Source organism: Sipha flava, unplaced genomic scaffold (genome assembly GCF_003268045.1).
Source record: "Sipha flava isolate LNK unplaced genomic scaffold, YSA_version1 176_pilon_pilon, whole genome shotgun sequence".
Lineage (NCBI taxonomy): Eukaryota > Metazoa > Arthropoda > Insecta > Hemiptera > Aphididae > Sipha > Sipha flava.
Genome location: NW_020272062.1, coordinates 1,986,412 through 2,008,554, shown reverse-complemented (window position 1 = coordinate 2,008,554; position 22,143 = coordinate 1,986,412). Strand labels below are relative to the sequence as shown.

The window sequence follows — 22,143 nt, the reverse complement described above, 5'->3', positions numbered from 1 at the left end:
TTTCTTCCCAAGTGTATCGCCTGGCTCTTGACGTTTGCGCTTGTTGATTCGACAACGAGAGTCGTTATCTCTTCTGGATCCGATTTGTAATGAAAATCTTTAATCAGCTTTCTGAAAATCTTTGAAAAGCTTTAATTCGCCGAAGTTATTTTCTAACCAGTTGGTATTGTCACCAAGGCAATATATATACTATAAATACGATTTAAGCCAGAATAATACAACTATATCGTGTCGACGTATAACTTTGTGTATAATCTTTAATTAAATATATTATCTGTAATTGATTTTTATCTTTATTTACCCATCAATTATTCTTATTATTCTGTCTACAAACAGATTGAATAAAAACAATTATTTAAATAAAAAATAAAAAAAATTCCCTAAAAGTCAAATATATGATATTTTTTGAATACATTTTATACCTAAAAACCAATTCGATGATATTTTGAGAACCAGTATTTTTCTCTTCTTACGAGTATTTGAAGTTCCTCTCACTCGCGACTAATAAAATGTTTTATTAAGTCTTAACTTATAAAAAACGAGTTTGATGTTAGAGTTTTATATATTGCAGAATATATGTTAAGAAAAATATCAAAAATTGTATGTTGGTCATATTTTTTAGACTAATTTTTTGACTAATTTCATTATGATCTATATTAGTAAATATACTGAACAATATTTGTGCTTCTTAGTCTGCATTGGCTTACAAATCTATCACGTTATAAAAACCATAATATTGTACTGTATATCCATGACGTGTTGTGCAAGATTATCGTGTACGTATATATTTAATCTAATAGTAAACATTGTAAATATATATATATATATATATATATATATATATATGAATTGTTTCATTTTAAGTTCGAACAGAGACATTTTTATCATTGTCCATAAAATGCTGATAACATCCACAAATTAGAGGTTAAGGAAAGAATAAATAGTTCTAAGAACGGAGGTTACGATACTAATGAGATAACTTACTCGTTTATGTGTGCACCACGACGCGTATGCATGGGACCAAATATAAATTAGAAAGTGAGAGTGACCGTTCCGAATGATTTCAATAAATAAAACGCTATTAACCACTATAGAATAATCGCATCCATTCAAACCGAGATTCAAACAGTTGTTTTTTTGTTATTATTGTGATTTATTAAAATAGTAAATTTATCGAAAATAGCATGCAAAAAGGTTTCTCAACAAATGTTTATTGTATACCAATATACTGTCCAAGAGAATAATCTACTAGTATTTTATTATAAGATGGCTACTACTACACTATAATTTTGATTGAATTAGTTGAACACAACCATAATTGATAAATTGATTCAGGAAAATTTTTAAAACCGATCAACGTTTAATAGTTATTATTTCTATGAAATAGGATTGGTGATATATAAAGTATAAATTTGAAAAATAATCAAAACGAGTAAATCGTTTAATTTTTTACCTTTTTATAATACCGGTGAAATACCTATTACAAAATTGTCACAATATTTGTTTTCAGCTTGAAGCTTATTTATCAAATTACGAATTGTGCGTTCAGAAAATATCATATTTGTTTAGTTTGTTCATGATCTGTACTAAATTAAACACTATGTGCATAGTAATAAACAGTAATATTTATCTAAATGTGAGTGATATTTGTGTGTTCACGAATATTGTTTGCAATAATAATTGCGTTTACACTTCTTAAGCTCAAACCTATTACAGTTGTTACAATAAGTAATGTGTTAATCTAGTTAACGGTTTTTTTTTATAAAATACCTAATATACTAATATAATATACTAAGCTCTTATATGCTTATTTTATGAATCATTGTTTATATTTAATGAACTTTATTTTTTTAGTTATCTGTTAGGAATTATTGTTGAGTATATTACCTACTTAGTATATAAGGAATAATTCTGAGAACCCCTTTAAAGTATTTGTGTAGTTACAAGAATATTTATCTAATGGGTAAAAGTATCAATACAAACATTATTTTCCTAGTTTCGAGAAACAAAACTATATAATATAAATAACAAGAAGTCTTAAAAAACAGAATATTAATTAATAGCTTTATGTATAAATTACAATTTACTATGTAAATATTACAAAAGCAAATTATTTTTATGTGAGTGCTTAACAGTGTAAAAAGTTATTTTTATAAACTATTCGACGTTTTAATTCTACCTGTAATTAATAAAACCATATTCTTTAATTTAAAACTGAGATCAATTCTATGTAATTATTTATTTAAACTCTCAAAAGTGTGTATTTTTTGTATAAAAAATACATTTAAATATTGACTAAGTTGTTTGAACTCGTATCATTTATAATTAATGATTGGATCAAATTCGCATCTTAAACCATACGAGTGATTTAAGAAGATTTATTGATGTTTATAGTAATATTTCGTTGTATAAATGTTCATTTTAAGGCAAGTTTAAATATTTTGATAACAAACAAAGCGTGCGCGTGTATATGGCAGTACTGAGACATTGACTGTACAAATCAATTTCACAGATGAATTAATTTCATCTAATTAAATACCTATGATTCCGTTTGAGGTTTGACTTAAATAATCGAATATTTTCGTACTCGGAAATTATTTTTTTTAACTCTATAAGCAATTAAGCGGCACAGTAATCATTTATTTATTTTTTATTCGAACTACGTTTTGAAGGCCAATGTGATGAGCTGCATTTTATAACCATTCACGTATACCTACGTAAAAATAAACACCGCTAAACGTTGCCAAATCACGATCGACTGAAGACGTTTAGCATAATTTTTTTCTAAAAACGATGCGTTTACCAGGAAATACGCAACAGCTATTATTTATGGTATATTGCTCACTGAAGACTATAAATAATTTTGCACAAGTATTCTTTTTCTCTAAAAATTAAAGTTTTTGCCAATTGAGTAAGAATACCATAATATTACGTAGTATTTTGTTTAGGTGGTTACTGTATATAGTAACTTCCTAGATATTTTGGTAGAGTTTTAACTTTGTTTATGAACGTCTATACACAACAAGATGTTCGACAAGATATACAAAAGTTTCTCTACAGTTTCCTTCGAAAAACATATGTAGTTGATTCTTATAAACACAAATGAATATTAATGCCAATATATTAGATTTATTCAATATAATATGTTGAATAAAATTATTTATGAATAACTGTCTGTATGATATAATGAACATTTTACAGATGAATATTGTTTCCGAAGTTAGAAATACATTTAATAGTAATTCAAAACGAAGTAAAATAAGAAAATATATTTGTGGCAGTAATTTATTTGGTTTAAGATGTTTAAATCATGAAATTAATTCCGTGTAAATTGTTGGTTTGCAGATGTCACTAAATACTTGCAAACCGTATTGGTCACCGAATCTCTTTCGGAGAGGGCCGAAATTCAACGGCAACAACTTTTGAAAAAACTTTCCAACAGAGAAATGTCACCGGCCAGAGCTCCGTACATGGACATGAATGGACGTTCAAAAGGTGAGCATTTTAGTTTGTGCGATTATTTTGATATAATACATACTTATTATTACGGTTCTCGTAAATTTTAAAATTTGAGATGACAAGCAAGATGGTTAAGCTTTCACTTTGTCGGTAAAATATAATGGTTCGCAAAATAAGATGGCCGTACAACGAAGTGCTAACAAATAACTATACGCGATATGAATACATTAGGAGTTGGTTTTTTTATTATACTATAGCGTTGTCTCGTCACTTATTTCAAGGAACAATCTTGACGTAATATAAAAAAAAACTGAATACAATGGTCCGTGCCACCGTCGCCGGTAGGTCGATAAATACCTACAATACCCATACGAATACTAATAATTATATTATACGAGTCAACTCATATAATTATTTTCAATTTGATTTTCTATTAAAGTTTTTTTAAACCTATTTTCCCATAAATGTCAAAAACGTTAGTCACACAACAAAAAAAAAAATGTACCTATATATCATATAATATCCCAAAATTAATCCTTGTATAGGTATAATGTACCTGGTACATACTTTAAAAATGAAATAATTTTTAATTTATAGTATACGGTTAGTAGTTGTTTTGTTATCAAGTTTTCGATTGTAGAACATAATTGTCATATTAAAATATTACCACGTTTAGATGTAGTTATATAAAACTTCCGACATAGTGTCATCGTTAGTACAGAGGCCGAGACAGGAATTATGTAGTTATATTTTTTGACTTTTAAAATTAATTTAATACTTGATTGATATCTAATACACATCATATAACTCAATACTTATAAGTAGGACTAGTATAATGCATTTGCATGTTTTTATTGGGCTATTAAATTTATTCCTAAGTAAACTTGAAGTTATTTTCATGAGACCACGAAAAACATATTAAAGTTTATAATGCATATTTTTACATATTTAGTGGATTAAAAATTTTAAACGCATATTTCTTAATTTTGCCATTTTTTAGAGCATATTTGATGATTATTCATGAATTGATAATAATATTTAAAAATGTTAGTAATAAAAAAATATTTATTTTGAGTATTTTTATTAGATATTGTACCAATTATGATTCTCAAATCTCAGGTTGACACAAAATGTCTAGTTTTATTTATATTTAACCATAGCAATTTAATGATTATCGTTGATTGTATTAATCGGATAGTCGGCGATCTCTTAACTTCTGAAAACATTAAAAAATGTTTCATGGTACCGGACACGGACATTTCGGCGTGGCCATTTCGGCGTGGCCATTTCGGTGTGGCCATTTCGGCGCGACCGTTTCGGCGCGACCGTTTCGGCGCGAGGTATGTTTCGGCGCTGGATTACACTAATTTACATAATACACAAATTTACTTCTATAAAATTAATATTAGAATTCACTTTTATAGATATTTTCAAAAAATTTACAATTTTAATAAAATATCAATATGTCCTGTTTAATAAATAAAAAATATAAAATTAATAATACAATATCAATATGTCACTCTAATAATAAAATAAATATGTAGTATATTAATGTGTCATGCTTAAATTATGAGCGATACCTCTTAAAAATATTAACATGTCCCTATGATTATAATTGCTAACTATTATAAAGATTCGCTTATCAACATCCAAAAATTTTTTTTGTTTTTTCGGTGGGCTTTTACCAGCTTCTAATTGGCAATAAAAAGTATCCCGACCACTCTATATTTTTCTTAAGCAAGATATAAAAGCCCATAGTGTTGGATTAGTAACCCCCATTTGAACATTGAGTCGTCTATTAGAAGCTTCGGCATAATTATTAGTTCTATCCTTTTTATTTAAAACTCGTTCGTGGACATTCCACAGATTTGGAGGAAAACGTGCATTTCGACGTCGATTTCTATGAACACTACCTATATAATTTTCTTCAAACCAGTCTAACAAGGGTAAGATTTCTTCTGGTAATTCATCCGACAGAATGTCCATAATAACACCTGGCGCCGAAACGTACCTCGCGCCGAAATGCCCGCGCTGAAATGTCCTAGATCGAGTGGTACAATACAATAGTTTTATTGGTAAAATATAATTCTTACATATGAATTGGATTCTAAGAGTTTTTTCTAATTTTTGTTTATGCTTTACACATACAGTGAGTAAACGCTAACTAAGAACACTCAATATCTTTGCGTAGAGACCTGCGATTTAAATTCTGATTTTTTGTTGGTTTTTATGACATGAAAATATGTATTTTTACGAGTTTTTAATTTTTAACTTAAATAGACAAGCGCATGCGCAATATAACTTTTTTTTTTTTTAAATGGAAACCACCTATTTTAATTACTAATTATTTTTCGCTTATTTTTTTAATGAGTTTTGGTATCCAAACCAACTTTCTAAGTCCAAAATTGACCAAGTTACAGCAATTTAACAAAAAAAAACTATAAAATGCGAGCGATTTTAAATTTTTTGACTATAATTCTGCAAATAATTATTCTAGAATTGTTGAGGCTTGATATTTTCACTCTTATTTATTAAAGTGATATTTACACGCTATTATAATATTATATACCTACTGCATAATTTTCACTTTAATTTGGGTATGTATTATAACTTATAGCAGAAAAAACGTAAATAAGCAGGCATATTTTTTATTTCGTGACGTTTAATGGATCTATTGGAATTTATCAATAATTAACAATAAGTTTAATTTTTATTCAAGTTACAAGTTTATTTATTTACTGATTAATTTGGGTATGGGTGAGTTGCGGCCCGGCGTGTCGTTTCCTGTGTTGGAGACCAGTGAATTCCGGCCCAACAATATTTTAGCTATAGGTGAGTTGCGACCCGAATAATTATTATTACCTATATACCTATTGGCTAGTAAGTATATGTACGATGCGGTGTTGGCTATAAATTTAGTGATAAACGAATAACGATAAACGAATTGTTCAATATGTATGGCAAGTTATATCTTTATATAATATAATACAGATAATATAGATCGTTTTATTGTATTATCTGTCATATAACTTGCATTAACTACGATAATCGGATAATTTCAAATGGCAAATTGAAAATTACTATACGGTTTTATTAATTTACGAATATTTTTTTTATTTATATTCTTGAAATGACAATATTAATAATATACGACAATACTAGAAAATACGTAGTATTAATAAATTTATATTATGATTTTTATATACATGTACTATGTATAGTATATATTATATATGTAGTATATAGATTATTGTATAGGCCGCAACTCGTACGTACCTCTTATAAACTCGGGCTGCAACTCGTACGTACCTCTCATAAACCCAGGCCGCAACTCGTACGTTATTTAGGGTTTGGGCTCCAACTCACCAACACAGATTATTTTAACGTATAAATTGTTAAAATTGTTGTCCTCCGTGAACAAAACATGATTCAGCGTGGCATGAATTCTTTATTTGTTGCAGCAGTAATTTCTTCATCATGTTGAAAAATAATATTTTCTCTTAAAGCTAAAGAAATACCATCAAGCATCATCGGTAATTAATTTGATAAAAAATTATAATATTGTCTAATGTTGAGAGTTCCATCATAAAAAAATGGACCAAGCAATTTACTACCAATTAAACCACACAAAACATTAGTTCCCCAAACGCTTTGGTTATTGGTTTCAAATGTCCAATGTGGATTTTGATCATCCCAGTAACGGTTATTTTATTTTATCTTATATATTTATACCTAGAAATTATGTTTAGCTTATAAAATATTTATTTATTTATTTGGATAAACGCCTGGTATACTCAAGTTAGTTTTATTTGATCAGTTTTTCATGGTGCGAACAATCTAATCTAAAATAATTTGTTTAGTCTTAAGCGATTTAAAACTGCATGCGCGCGTAAACAATTCGCCCAGCGCGTAAGCAGCTCAAAACGGTCCGGGAACATCGACTGTAATCGTCCCCTCCCCCTCGGCAGCTCTTCAAGCAAGTGGCGTGATGAGGGGTTATCCCTATTGGATAATAAGGTGGGTGGGTGGGTAGGTAAGGTGGGTAGGTATGATGGTACCTAGGTAAAGTATAGGCGTAAACGTCGTCAAGTAGGACAATGCTACAAGAGAATTCATATGATGTTACAAGTTACTTAGTTAAAACATAATTGATAAAGTAATAGAAACAGTTGTATCATCTGAATCCACAATATTCGAATATTGACTCTGCATAACAGGTACGCTCGTATATTATGAATTATATACTATAATAGTAACTGCTATTTAATTATTTATTTTGTATAGGTAAGCAAATTTATTGCACCGCCACCTAACCGCATGGTGATAAGATACTAATATGCCGTAGATAAATAAGCGTTAACAAGTGATGTAATGATGAAATCGTTACGTTTTTAAATAATATTTTTTGAACATAAATGTATAATTTCAATGCAGCATAATCAATTTTAAACCATTTTGTTATAAAACATTTAATACTGTAAAAAAGAGAGTTGTTAATTTTTTAATAAACGATATACCACCCTTAGCGTTTAAATTTAAGTGTAAATATTAATATTAGGTGGGTAGATGGGTTGGAAAACTTGGCCCCTGGTCAAAAAGTAGTTCGCCACGCTACTGTCATCAAGTATATATGTGTATGCGGCGTGAATAACGTGAAGGACGGTTGTGTGTCCGCAGGTCTGATAATGAAGTCTAACAGCTTCGCGTGCCTTCACCAGCAAGCGGCGTACGAGGAGCTGTGCGCGGGCCAGCCGATCTACAACAACATGCCGTACGAGGACGACCCGCTGGACAACTACGAGCCGTTCGGCGTGGGCAACGGGTACACGGGACCGCCGCGGCATTTAAACGCGGCGAAACGTCACAGCGCGCCCGATGGTGGCGGTGGCGGTGGCGCGTCGACCGCGGTCGGGTCGCCGTTGACCAAGTGCGCGCTGAACGGCAGCAGCCTGAGCAGCCGGTCGACGAGCGACTCGTCCGAGAGCTCGCGCAGCGGCGACGTGATCTACGTGTCGGCGAACGCTGTCAAGTACTCGGCCAGCAAGTACGGCGCGCTGATGAAACGCGAGAAGATCCTGTTCGTGGATCACACGAAGAAGTACTGGGCCGCGGTGCTGTCGTGCACCATGTACGTGTACAACGGCGAGAAGGAACTGAAACCGTGCCTGGTCGTCAACCTTGAGGGCTACACGGCCAGGGACGCGGGCGCCAACAATCGCACCAAGGACTGGACGTTCGAGGTCGTCTGCCCCGGAAAAAAGACCTATCAGGTGCGTTGTGTTGCGCTATGACCGAGGGGGATAGTTTTTGATTTCAACACGCCCCCTTCCCCAATCTCCTTGCTAAGTTTTCATCCGACTGTTGAGCCGCCTAAGGGATGACCTTGGGTCTTGGCGTTAACCCTAGATCCAACCTTCGTTGTATAACACCGGTGTTGCAGTCGTATCAGTCGGCCGATTGCTGATTGAATTACTTGACGACGTGTTACGATGTGCATTTAAGATAGCTGAAATATTCACTTTGTTATGCTGAAGATACATGATTTCGTTGTATCGATTTTGTTTCGATACTGTCCATTCTTACTCGGCGTCTCTCAGCCGAACAGTGTTTAGCGTGAGACAAAATTCCCGGCTAGGAAAAAACCCCTTCACGTGGGTTGACGTTTAGCAGTCAGTTTTAGCTCAATGATTCGTTGCGTGATCAGAGAATAACGAAGTGGCCGCCAGAATGGTCCTCGCTAATCTAGCGTGATGTTTACCGGTCCATGGTAATAACGGCCCTAAATATTAAATTTTTATATGCGCAACAATTAACGTCGTATGGCGCGCGGTAACTTGTGCGTGTCCGTGCGATGTACGGATAGTCACACACGAGCATATTATTATTATTTCTAATGTATTGTTAAAGGTATAATGATTATGCCGAAAGCTGTTAAATTAAAAAAATATAAAAAAAATGTATTGTTAACAGTGGGATATGACGTGAAAATCATGTGGTTACAAACATTGTGCAAAACGCGCGACAATTATCCCGCTCTTGTTCGCGACTTTTATCTCCATATCGTTAACGACCGACCTTGTAGACACCGTTTGAACGTGAATATTGGTGCGGTCGGATAAACAATTTTTCGAAAAATTTCGTACCAAACTCGCCCACTGGCTAAAAAAAACTTCCTTCCTATTTGAATGATATCGTACGTTTTCTGGTTGTAAATCTCCTTAAAAATTCTAATTTTCAGCTACTATTTTATACCATTGGATAAAAAATTAAAAATATCGTTAAACTTTGTTCAGCAAGTATTAACACATCTTGATAAAAAACCTATCACGTGTGTTTTATGGTTTGAAAGGTAAACTCAATGTCAACTAAAATTCAATTCGTACAGTCTTTTGGCCTGCGATTTTTTTTAGAATCGTTTTAATTATTGAATACAGCAGCCAATTGATTGTTAAGATTTATGATAAAACGATTATTGTTCTAATAGGTACGTGTCAAATATGAGTTAAGTACGATATATAGTGTAATAAATATATTACACTATATAATAATGTGTGCATATAAATAGACGTTACATAATTTACATTGACCTTCGTTCAAAATTGGTATTTTAATACGATGATCTATTATTTCTTTATTCGTACAAGCAGTGCGAAAAATACCGATAAATGATAAACACCACGGGTACATAGTTCTACCATTTTTCATTTTTTTTTTAACTCTCCGATTTTACATATTTCACGTCCATCATTGATTTACCGCGCTAATACATTTATGTGTTTTATATAATTTGTAGAAATTCTAGGGAAATCGCATTGTATTTATATTTTATTTGTATTATTATTATTTTTTTTTTTAGTTTATAGCTCAAAACCAAAATGACATGCTCTCTTGGATTGAAGCCATTAACAATTCGAGCAGTAAGCCATCCACTCCGGATATTTTGCATTCGCCGTCTCCTACTATATGTTTCAAACAGGAGCTGTTGCCTACCCGTGAATTGCCAGTACCTCCCACCACAGACCACACGTCACTGGACAACTGTTACGACAAACCTAATCCGGTTATCAGAGCTGTCAATCTGTACGAAAACGCACCGGACGAATTAGACATGGAGTCGATTTACCACTTCATCGACGAATCGAAACAAGAAAAGGACATGTTGCCAAAGGTTCAATTCCATTAACCATTATTTTCCACTATTTCTGTTATTATTGTTGTTGTTGTTTTGTTGTATTATACACTGTTAATCCGTCCTTGTAGATTTCTCGTTACTGATAAAGGAAATATGGTTTTGTTGTTGTAGATCGATAAACAATTTTGGGATGGCGACACGTCGTATTACAATATACCCAAAAGCACACCAGTGCCGGTGCTAGTCAAGGAAGATCGGAACAACAACGACTACGACGATTATTTCACCGAAAAAGAAACCAGCTACGACATTATAACGAGTAAGTGTTGGTCAAAAATTCGGTTTTGGGTGCCACCACAGTGTTACAGTACGATTGTAATATAATGTCTATAATATCTAAATATGTGTACGCGTGGAATCGTTGTTTTCAGACGACAGTTGCGAGATGAATGCTACCACTCCGGCGCTGGGCGTACAGCAGATTATACAAAAAATCGAAGAGATCAACAGTAAAAAGATGTCGCCGTTCTTAAGACGAAAATCGCAATCGAAAAGCAACAGTCTGATGAGAAACTCCACGCCGCCGGTGTACACTACCGAAGATTATTACGAGCCCGCGAGAGTGATGAAAAACATGTCCAACAATGTTGTGGTTAGTTCCCAATCTTTTCGGAAATGCCGTTGATGCGTACGCATTCTTGTTTAGAGAACGGATACAATTGGTTTGATTTTCTACCAGGCTTGTGGACACACGACAACGTCCATTGGATATTGTGTAATATTTACATAATAACTATGCATTTAAAAACATAACTACGGCGTGATTTATAGTAAACTATTATCGCGTTGCGCTAATGATGTAAAAAGACGCTCAAAAGATTTTTGAAATCGTATATAATTTTAATATTGTTGTATCTAACTAATTGCCTCATATTCTGACAAATCTGCTTACCGGTAGAGATCCTGTGTAAAAATTTGAATATTATTGGGAGTTAGAATACCTACCTATGATTATAAATTATTGTACATTTTTATTAACCACCAAAAAAATAGGAAAGCTACTTTTATGTTTCTAGTCTGTAGGATGTAAACGATTTTTATTTTGTTAATTATGATTTTTCTTTATATATATATTATTATTATTATTTGACAGCATTTAGGCTGAAATTATTACCGTGTAATGTGAAATACTGAATTATTATTAACTTCTATACTTTTTTTTTATATATATAAATAAGTATACATACAAATAAACCAACACATTCCGTATTTTCAATTAATCACATCAAGATGATAGAAATAATCTGTTAAAAGTTATTGCTTGATCTCTTCGTGATATATCTTTAAAATTATCATGCACTTGATTATTATTATTTTTTTCTTAAGTGTTCATTAATTTGCTTACATTTTTGAATTCTTTCCGCTTTTTTCTATTAGTCATTTCTTAATACTTTACTTGGATGAACTATTTATTATACTCTGTAAACAATATAACTTAAATATTTTTAGTTTAAATAATCGGAAAATGTAAATTCGATGTAGTTTACTAAAATTGAAACGATTATAATCTTTGTACAAAATCATATTAGTTGATGTATTAAGTGTAGTATATGAAATTAACTATAAAATTTTTTTTTTTTTTGTTGTTCTGTATGTATTTCCTAAAAATGTGATCAAGATTTATAAAAGTAAAAATAATATGATAATTGATTTGTTTTCCATTAAAGCATTTCATCATCAATAAAATGTTCAAAATTTAAGTACTAAATGATATATTGTTACACAAACACAAAAAGTTTTTTTTACTCTATAACTTGGTCCAAAATAAAATATTATATTCAAAAAATGTTTATTGTTTTCTATTGATTAAAATACAATTCTACCACTTCCATTATTAAATAGTATAAATACTATACTGTATTTATATTTTATGATGCAAATGCAAATGTCAAAAAATCATAACTCTTGATATATCATCATTTAATTTGGATTCATTATTTTTAGTTATACTATAAACAAATTGTTAAACTATTTTTTTAAAAATAATGTTATTATTGTTTCTCGATATAACATAATAATTATAATAATAGTAATAATAATAATAATAATAAATCTTATAATAAATAAATAAATGAATTCTTAGCTTGAAGTATTATATTTGTATAGTACTACCGGTTTAGAATTTAAAATTCATCGTTAGATATCAAAATACGAATAATACTTATGTTGTAGTTTAATTTTATAAAATTGCAAAACTAGTAAGGGAAGGAGTTCGCTTTGGGTCATGAATACCCTTAACTACTAAATTAGCCCTCTTACACTAAAAGTGAAAAATATTATTTACCTTCTTATTTGATTTTTTTTTTTTTGTACGTTATAAACTTATCTATGTTATAATTTAGAAAATATAAATTGGTGGAGCTGAAGGATTCACTTGATCATTGATGTCTAATTGTGTCTATGGTTATGAAATTTAATTGAAAAAAATATGTCTTGAAGCACTACATTCTTTTATATGAGTCAATACAATATTAAAATTAAAATAATGGATTCAGTATTTTTTTTTATCAAATTAATTTATCCTAAAAACTTATTTTGTGCATTGACATATCAAGGATATTTTGAAACCAATACAGTGCTGTAAAAAATTTCGGTTATACTATTTTAGATCAATTATTTTCTCGTAGTTATTAATACAAAGCAAATTCAGTGAACAAAGAGTGCGAAACAGTAGGAAAAATTGCTCTTGATTATAATGATTGTTGTTATATCTTATTAATACATATTTTTCCTCCAATTTCGTTATTATTCTCTCGGTATTAATTGTAACTTGCAATGCTCGCCGTTTCAATTATACTACATTACTTTCTATTACACTCAATTGTTTTCGGTCTTCCTTATTTTTTTTTTTTCATAATTTTCCCACGTATATATATATATATATATATATATATATAAACAGCAAACAAAAACGCTCACGTAATACTCTGATACATTTTTGTTGAGCGGTAAATCAACATTAACCTCCTAGTTGAATTGTTCGTTAAAAGAAAAAAAAATAAAGAAAAATAATACATTTATATTTTGAAATCGATAATCGTGAATACTGCGGTCTAAGACATTTGGACATTGTGACGTTTGATCGTGACCGTTTGGACTTCAAAAAAAAAATAATAATAATAATATTAATAATATGTTATATCACATACAGTAGTGGTTTTTTTAAATTTTTTTTCTGGGGAGGTATTTTCAGGGCCGTCTTGGAGGGGTGTCTCATCCACCTAACGAAAACACTAGTCGGCAGTCGGATTTGTTTCATTAAATCCTAGAAGGACCTAATTTTATTTTTGGAAAACAAATATTACATATTTCGTAATATAGTGTATACACGAATGAAATGTATATAACTACTTATTATACAATATAAAATAGGATTATATATATATAATTAAACTGTTAATTTAAAGAACGTGCGATACTGACACACATATATATATGTTAAAAAGTAAAAATACGATTACATATAGCTAATTATACTACCCACATTGAGTAAAAAATTGCAGTCGGAATTTTTCATATTATTCACCCCCCCCCCCTTGATTTTCATCTTTGGAACGGCCTTGGGTATTTTTACACTATCTTATAATAGTATATAATATATACTTATAATATCACCCAGTGGCGCCAACCCTATATTGAGGTGGGGCCTTGACCCAATATCTTTTGGTAATTTAGGATGGGTCCGCTTCATATTAGGTCAAAGCTTGGTTGGTTAACCTAACCGTATAAAAGCTTCATTACAAAACTAAAGCCGAACATCAATGTTTTTTAGGTAAAAACTACTATCCCCCTACAGGTATGTTTCTGAGGTCGATATTTAGATATCGTGGCTTTTTTAAATATTTTTCGCTCTTTATTTTACTTATTTACTTTGATTTATTATCATTTGTTCGTCTTCAACTAATCGTGGTTGTATGTCACGAAAATAATAATAGCTATATTATGTTATATGATACGAAAATATTTATATTTTATTTAAATAACCTCAGTGTTTATTGAAGAAACCAGTCTATATAAAAAAAATATTTGCCCCACTCTGCCCCCCCCCTGGAAAATTATTCTAGTGCCGTGATTGTCAATCTCTACTATGTATATATTGAATATATATATATATATATAGCCAGGGTTCCCACAAGGGGGGGACTGATGGACCTAGAGTACAGGGACCCAGCTATTTTAAGGGCCAGCGGGCCTGTTGAAATTTATATGTAATTTTTGAAATTTTAATAGAAATACTTATTTTACATTAAATAACATTATATATATATATATATATATATTTAATTATTTTGGTAGTTCAAAATGTGGATTAACCAATTATTACCTAGAAATTATCTTGGTTGCAGTTTGCGTCTTCCTTATCGCTTATAAGCGTAATTAAATTATTATTACCTTGAATTACCTAATTAAGAATTGGAATTGAAAACAAAATCACTTATACAAAAATACAAATCTGATTTATCTGAAAATATGTGTCAAGAAATGTTACATCTGAAAACTATATATTCTTTAACATTTCAAAAAAGCAATGTAATGCCACCCACTCGTACTATTAGATTCCATTTACGTGAAAAATGTAGAAACAATTTTTCTAAACGTGTGTATTAGTCTCGGAATATTTTGTACTATTCCAGTGACTGTAGCAGAAGCAGAAAGATCTTTCAGTAACTTGGGAAATTCACTGAAAACGTGGCAAAGATCCACAATTAATCAAGAACGATTAAACTCACTTACTCATTATCTACGGAGAATGAATTGGCTTCGACAATCAATGTTGACGATATCATTACCGAGTTCATTGAGCTCAAAGCTCACAAAATAAAATTTTCACTTAAAAAAAATATTTTAAATTAAATAAAAATATACTTGTTTTTTCTTTTTTAATTTAAATAATATTGTAATAAAAAAATAAAATAGACATTATTAATGTTAAAATGCTTATGAATCTTGAATTCGAATTGGTATAATGAAAAATCAAATATTATTCCTAAAATTTTTATATATATAGTAAATTGTATTTTTGGAAGTTTTATAAAGGGTCCGGACAAACATTTAGTATAGGGGATCGTTATTGTATGTGGGGAGACTGTATATAGCTACTATATAAAATTGTAAAGGGTATTTTACGACCACGCTAACCGAGAAAACTGCTGAACCGATTTAGCTGAAATTTTTCACAACACGGTTATTTATTATTGTGATAATAATGCATATTTTGGTGAGGGAGAGTAAATTTACGGAATAGTCAAGTGCCTACCCTGACTATCCCGTGCGCACGCTTATGGTCGGGATAGACACTTGCGTCGAGTTTCCGAATTGAATAGATACTTTGATGCACTGCAATGTTCTCGTATGATAGAGGTAAAGACGGATGTCACATTAATATTGCTGTGAGCAAAATTACCAAAATCTAACAAAAACTGTCTCCTGCTTGCAATTTTACTCTTTATGGTTAGATAAACAAGTCTAAATCACCTACATTATTACAGAACCTTATACAATAAATTCGTTGTAGACATGGTGCAAAAATGATTTCTGAAGATTACACTTTATTAGTAAACATCAAGTACAACTACGAGTGGATGATTATGTTCACCTCCGAAATGCTTTTAACAATGATGCAGATATTAATGCTAATAACGTGCAACAAGTAATTCTTCCCACCTCTTTTACTGGTTCCCCGGGTTACATGTATGAAAATAATCAGGATGTCATCACTTATGTTCGTAAGTTTGGTCATCCAGAATTAGCAATTTTTTTTATTTGTATTTTAAATAAAAATATATTTATCATGAATACCGCCAACATAGGCGTAACTTGGAAATTTATTAGGGAGGTGGGCAAAAATATAAATACATATCTAACGAAAAGGGTGTCCGAGGCTAAACGCCACTTTACTACCTATATATTATTATATAAAATTGTTCATTTTCTAACATTATGTTAAATAAGCAAAAATTTAAAATAAAGATTTAAAAAAAAAATAATATTATAGTAATAGCTATAACCAGCAGTTGTGTACTTATTTTAAACAAGGTATGTTAAATATCAGAGGGGGCACTGCCCCTCCTGATTTTTTCTAATGGGGAATTCCCCCCCCCTTGCCCCCTAGTTTACGCCTATGACCTCCAGAAACATTTTAATACGTTTTCATGAACCATTTTTTATATTTACTTACCGATCACATTAAAATTAATCACATTAAACAATAAAGTTTAAATAAAAAATTCTATATATTATCGTCCGAAGGCAAAATAAAGAACTAATCACGTCCCAAGCCGTGATAGATCGGCTAGTTTATATTTTAGGTAAAAATGAAATATTAATAATATTACGTTTTATTTGTTCAATTTAAATTCAAATATTTTTCTAAAAGCTGTAATTTTAAAAATTGTATATTTTGATTAAAACGTTTCACAAAAATATATTGTTTTTGATAGTATAGAATCAAATAGATTATCCTATGGATCAATATAGCGATACAAGTTGTGTCAGCAAACATATAACTTCAACTAATATTATAAAAACACTATCAGCTCAATGTTAAAAACCGCTGAGTAAAGAGTAAATAATAACAAATAGACATTCGTTCAGCGTTTTGTAATCACAGTTTTCCACGTAATAATTATACTGTACAACCACTTGTAAGGCTATCGTTAATGAAAGTTGTGTCAATTTTTATATTTCCATTTCGTAAGAACTAAATTAAAAACGACTATTTTGCTTAAAACTTATTTTTTATTATTTTTATCATGGTGTAACGATAAATTCTAGATGAATTGCCTACACACAGCGCCGTCTTCCTTTCGATTCAGTACATCATAAATATTTTATGTTCATTAAACCCAATGTTATAAATCAATAATAAAACTACGATCAAATATTGAATGGTTATTTTAAAGGACCGGTTTTCTAATGTATAAATAGATTTTATAAATGATTGGTTTAATATCACGTATGATAGGGGTCAAAATTCGTGTAGAAGTTAATATCTTATCCTGTCACAATGACTATAATATAAGAACTTATGTATTTTATTTTTAAATTTTAGTAAATCACTGTAATATCAAATACATAACATTTTAAAATCAGAAAATACAAAATGTACAAAAATGTAATTCAGATTCTATTTTTTCAATGCCTCTTTTTTTTTTTTTTTAGTTACTTTTAGTATAAAAATACTTGGATCAAAAAAGTCTTTTTTATAAATTAAATTGTTTAACTAAATTTTTCGAATAAATATTCTTGAATTAAAAATAATATTATCCAGTAAAAACAAGTCATGCAAGGCTATAATTTTATATTGTGTTTTGAGGCCAATAGTGAAAATTATAGTATGATGATTTCTTGCGATATTTATAAATAAAAACAATTAATTATATTATTATCATCAATCAAACAGTATAAAAAGAACCGAGACACCACTACAATGATAATTAATATAATTTTTATGCGAAATAGTAATCCTTTTGTCAATAATACACTGCTAGCACAAACACGTCATGACCGTAACATACACAATGTCTACAACAAATAACAAATTGAAGTACGATTTGAAGTGGTTGAAGCACCTGAAATGTAATTAGATAATAGTTTATAAGTGTATATATAGACCGGCGAGGTTCAACCAATAAAAACGTATATAGTGATTCATAATTATGCCATATAACTTTAACAAGATTATTTTTTTATCAATAAACAAATAATTATCATTAATGTCATCATAGGCGCCCGTAATCATGTTGACGCATATAATTCTTATAAATTCACAAGTTATATCAATATTCTAGAATTACAAATATATCTATATAAAAAATAATTAACAAAATAATATTACGAAATTTAGTATTGTAGATTTTATACTGAAATAAGAAACAATGAAAAGTCATCTTTGTGACAAATTTTTAAATTTGGGTTTGCAAGTATTGTCTAGAAAAATGATTTCCGCTTCCGTTTAAGAAGAAACTTATACAAGTCATTCGTAAACCCAGTGGTGTATTGGAGGGTATACGGCGTATACCCAATACTTTATTTTTATTCATGGCGTATAGCTTACGATAAATTGATGATACGCGGGTATACGGCCGTATTTAACGTATAGCTTGTAATTTAACAAATAACTATATAATACTTTGACTAACTTAACTTGTGGTTATATTTATGACGTGAATCGGTATCGGATATATCATTATTATTATTATTTTTTTTTTTAATGAAAAATTCAAACTTGTTATTATTTAACAACAAATTTTTGCTATCAAACAGTCATAAATAAGGATGTGTAGTTCATGATTGAGTTTTATTGGTTCCTGCCATATGATAGTTATTATATGAAATAACGCGTATACCCATGATTTATTTTAGCAATACATCACTGCGTAAACTCTTGAGTGGGACCGCAACTGGTGCTAAATACTATAGAAGACTATATACAACTTTGTGTGTTTGGAATCAATCCGAAACCTCCGATCATTTGATATTTTTGAACTCCGAAAGACTTATTATAAAAATTTGTAGTAATTATCTTCCAGTCCGGCGCATTTAGTTCGTTTTTATTCGCGTGAATTTTTTTTTAAGTCTCGTATGAATTTCGTACTGCGCGGCCTTGTTACGAAAAAACCCAGGTCTTAAATACACACCGGATAGATATATAGATCATAATAGCCAAGTATAGCAATTGAAGTCAATTTTTATAATTGCGCAAGAACGCGTCTATTCGAAATTGATGCGATGGTCGCTTCCTGTTTTCCTTATCAATGACGTATGCGAAACAGAGACTTAGGTCCAAAACTACTTTAACACACGTGTTATGGCTATAGAAGCATCTCTCAACGGTGTAGGTCGCGAACAGTTTTTAATGGGTAAAATGAAATATTTTTATTGAAAAAAAAAAGTACAAATTCAGCACTATGATCTTATTTAAAGCTATACAAATTTGGTCAACATTTGCGGAAACTTTATTATATTCGATTAGCTAGGTTCAGTGAATTGCGTCCCATAAATAAAATGTTAATCCCCTCTAATCGTTCTAAGGAATACAACTCTAAATCTCTTGGCTGAATTAGCACCAACGACAAATCGGACAACCAACACTTGTGAGGCATTTCACTCTCAATTAAATAATCTGTTTATCACTAGCCATCCATTATTTACAATTTAATTAATGTTTTACAAAATATTCAGTCTGAAATATACATATATGAAGTAATATATGAAATATAAGTATATATGAAGTAATGGATAAAGAAATATCCACTAAATTGTCGAAAATGAAAATTATATTAAAAAAAAAATATTGAATATAATAATAAATTATTGACTAGGTTCGAATACAGTAAAAACTCAATCAACCATCACTGTCGAGACCGGGACCACGATATTTCTTTCAAGTTCCAATGATTAATATTTTTGACAATAAAATATCTAGTATAAAAAAATATAATAAAATAATAATATTTTCCAATCATTTTTCAAAAATAGTTAACTAATTTAATTAATTGATTAAATATTTTATTTAATCATCTATTTCAAAAATTTTACAACATTCTTTAGTTAGAAATAAAAAACAAAATAATATTTTCTCTAAAACAACGCTTAACTACAGAATATTAATTTATTTTCAGATTTTTTCGAATGCACCCCTACATATTCTGGATAGAGTTTGTTTTACTTTGTATATTTTATTTAAAATATTGTTGATCGTCAAAGTTATTTAATCAAAGCGTACAATTTACCACTATTATTAATTCGAGGATATATGTTGTTTCCTTTAAAATTCAACAGCATAACCTAGTACACTGACATTTTCCGTATGGTAACATTTTCTGATGCTTTCATGGAGTGGATTGTTTTCTTATTCGGCTGTTTGTTCAAAACTAAAGTGGCAATTCATTTAGTCGGTGGGATTTCATAATAAGTTTTACTACATTTACGATTGTCACTAAAATTATGAATAAATAATTAAATTAAAAAGCTTACGTTTACCAAATAATTATGTTTCTAAGAACTTAAATATAGACGCACAAGCCCACCCGATCTCGAGGTGCACTTAAAATTAATTTTTTTACCCAGTAACCTACTTGATGTGGTGTTGCCTTAATATAAAATTATAAAGGTTTTCGGCTTTAAAATTATCTTTCTCAAAAAATAAAAAAATTGATTTTATCTATGTGAGGATTAAATTTGGTTACGTAGATAAATAATTGACGTTGCTATCAACTGCTGATCACTGCGCAACGCTTTTAAACAATTTTGTTGATGAATAATTAGGGTTGCCAGATTTTGAAATTCTTAAATCGGGACATCATATTGAATGGCTTTTTTTTTGTTTTTTTTTTTTTTTTGATGTAACGTTATTATGCGGAAACAATAATAAGTATATAATTTTGTAATTTAAATATTTATTAGCTAATAAAAAAATACATTATTATTCTATATAACCATGTTGATAACCATAATATAATGATATAATGTACAATATTATTCTATGTTTTAATAATAAATAATACAATATTAAATGTTATTATTAGGGCTCGGATTTAAATGCACTGAAAACCATACAAATATGCTCTAAAAATAGCCAAAAATGTCCTTAAAAAATGCATTTTACCACAAAAATGAAAAAATGACATTTAATTTTTTATTTTGGGCATTATTTAACACACTATTTAATACATTAAAATCACATTCACACACACGTAATACGAGCAACGTCTGTGAGGTAATATAAACTATAGCTGATTATTTGTTATTTGATCGAATACTGGTGACGTTCCATAGTCAATAATAAATTAAGATAAGATGAAAACTGAATCGAAAAATAAAGATTGACAATGTGTACAGAAAAACCCGATAAACCTACTAAACCTACTTAATATCAAGAAAATAATTTTTCTTTTGATTTTATTTTGAATAGGCTAAATTTGTTTAATATATCGAACAAATATTCATTAAAAACCAACAAAATGACCCAATAATACTAAAAATGAAAAAACGTCGAAACATGCAAAACAACGTAAAATAAAATTTGTAGTTTTGAAACCCTCGTTACATGAAACGAATTATGTTCTTAGAGAGCATTGTGTATGATCAACCAAAAAAATATGCACTTTGCATTGAAATCCGGGCCCTAGTTATTACCTTTCAGCTTCTATTAACCGGGACAAAGTGATTGATCGGCCGGGACACCAGGACATACCTTTAAAACAGGAACTGTCCCGGTCAAACCGAATGGCAAGCTTATGCATAATGTTTTTAAGTGTTTTACTATAAAATTATAAAATTTAATTAACTATAACTTCAAAACTAAATTCTTGCGTCAAATTTCACGATAATTTTTTCTACCCAAAAAATGACCAAGTCCCCCCAAAAAAATTTGTCAACATTTTTAGGGTGCTCCGTAAACTAGAAATATTCCAAAAGGTTACCCTGCTTGCGAATAACCGTGTGCGGATGGTCGTTAATGAGGTGATAACGCGCACGGGTATCACGAC

The 22,143-nt window shown here is 30.1% G+C and overlaps 2 protein-coding genes across 2 annotated transcripts; one reads left to right on the top strand and one right to left on the bottom strand.

The window, feature by feature from the left end:
• The first annotated feature begins 3,186 nt into the window (after positions 1-3,186).
• Positions 3,187-11,863, top strand: LOC112680409. The gene is made up of 6 exons (XM_025550494.1): positions 3,187-3,238; positions 3,346-3,495; positions 8,137-8,729; positions 10,316-10,627; positions 10,763-10,910; positions 11,023-11,863. The coding sequence occupies exons 1-6, from the start codon at positions 3,187-3,189 to the stop codon at positions 11,274-11,276; spliced, it is 1,509 nt and encodes a 502-aa protein (XP_025406279.1). The 3' UTR covers positions 11,277-11,863.
• LOC112680376 lies at positions 5,034-5,649 on the bottom strand. Its single transcript, XM_025550460.1, has one exon. The coding sequence runs from the start codon at positions 5,443-5,445 to the stop codon at positions 5,182-5,184; it is 264 nt and encodes an 87-aa protein (XP_025406245.1). The 5' UTR covers positions 5,446-5,649; the 3' UTR covers positions 5,034-5,181.
• Positions 11,864-22,143: the final 10,280 nt, after the last annotated feature.

Coding starts and splice junctions, on each gene's coding strand:
- LOC112680376 (XM_025550460.1), bottom strand. CDS start 5,445: ATGGACATTCTGTCGGATGAATTACCAGAAGAAATCTTACCCTTGTTA.
- LOC112680409 (XM_025550494.1), top strand. CDS start 3,187: ATGAACATTTTACAGATGAATATTGTTTCCGAAGTTAGAAATACATTT. Junction 3,496..8,136: donor CATGAATGGACGTTCAAAAG/GTGAGCATTTTA, acceptor GTGTGTCCGCAG/GTCTGATAATGAAGTCTAAC. Junction 10,911..11,022: donor CAGCTACGACATTATAACGA/GTAAGTGTTGGT, acceptor CGTTGTTTTCAG/ACGACAGTTGCGAGATGAAT.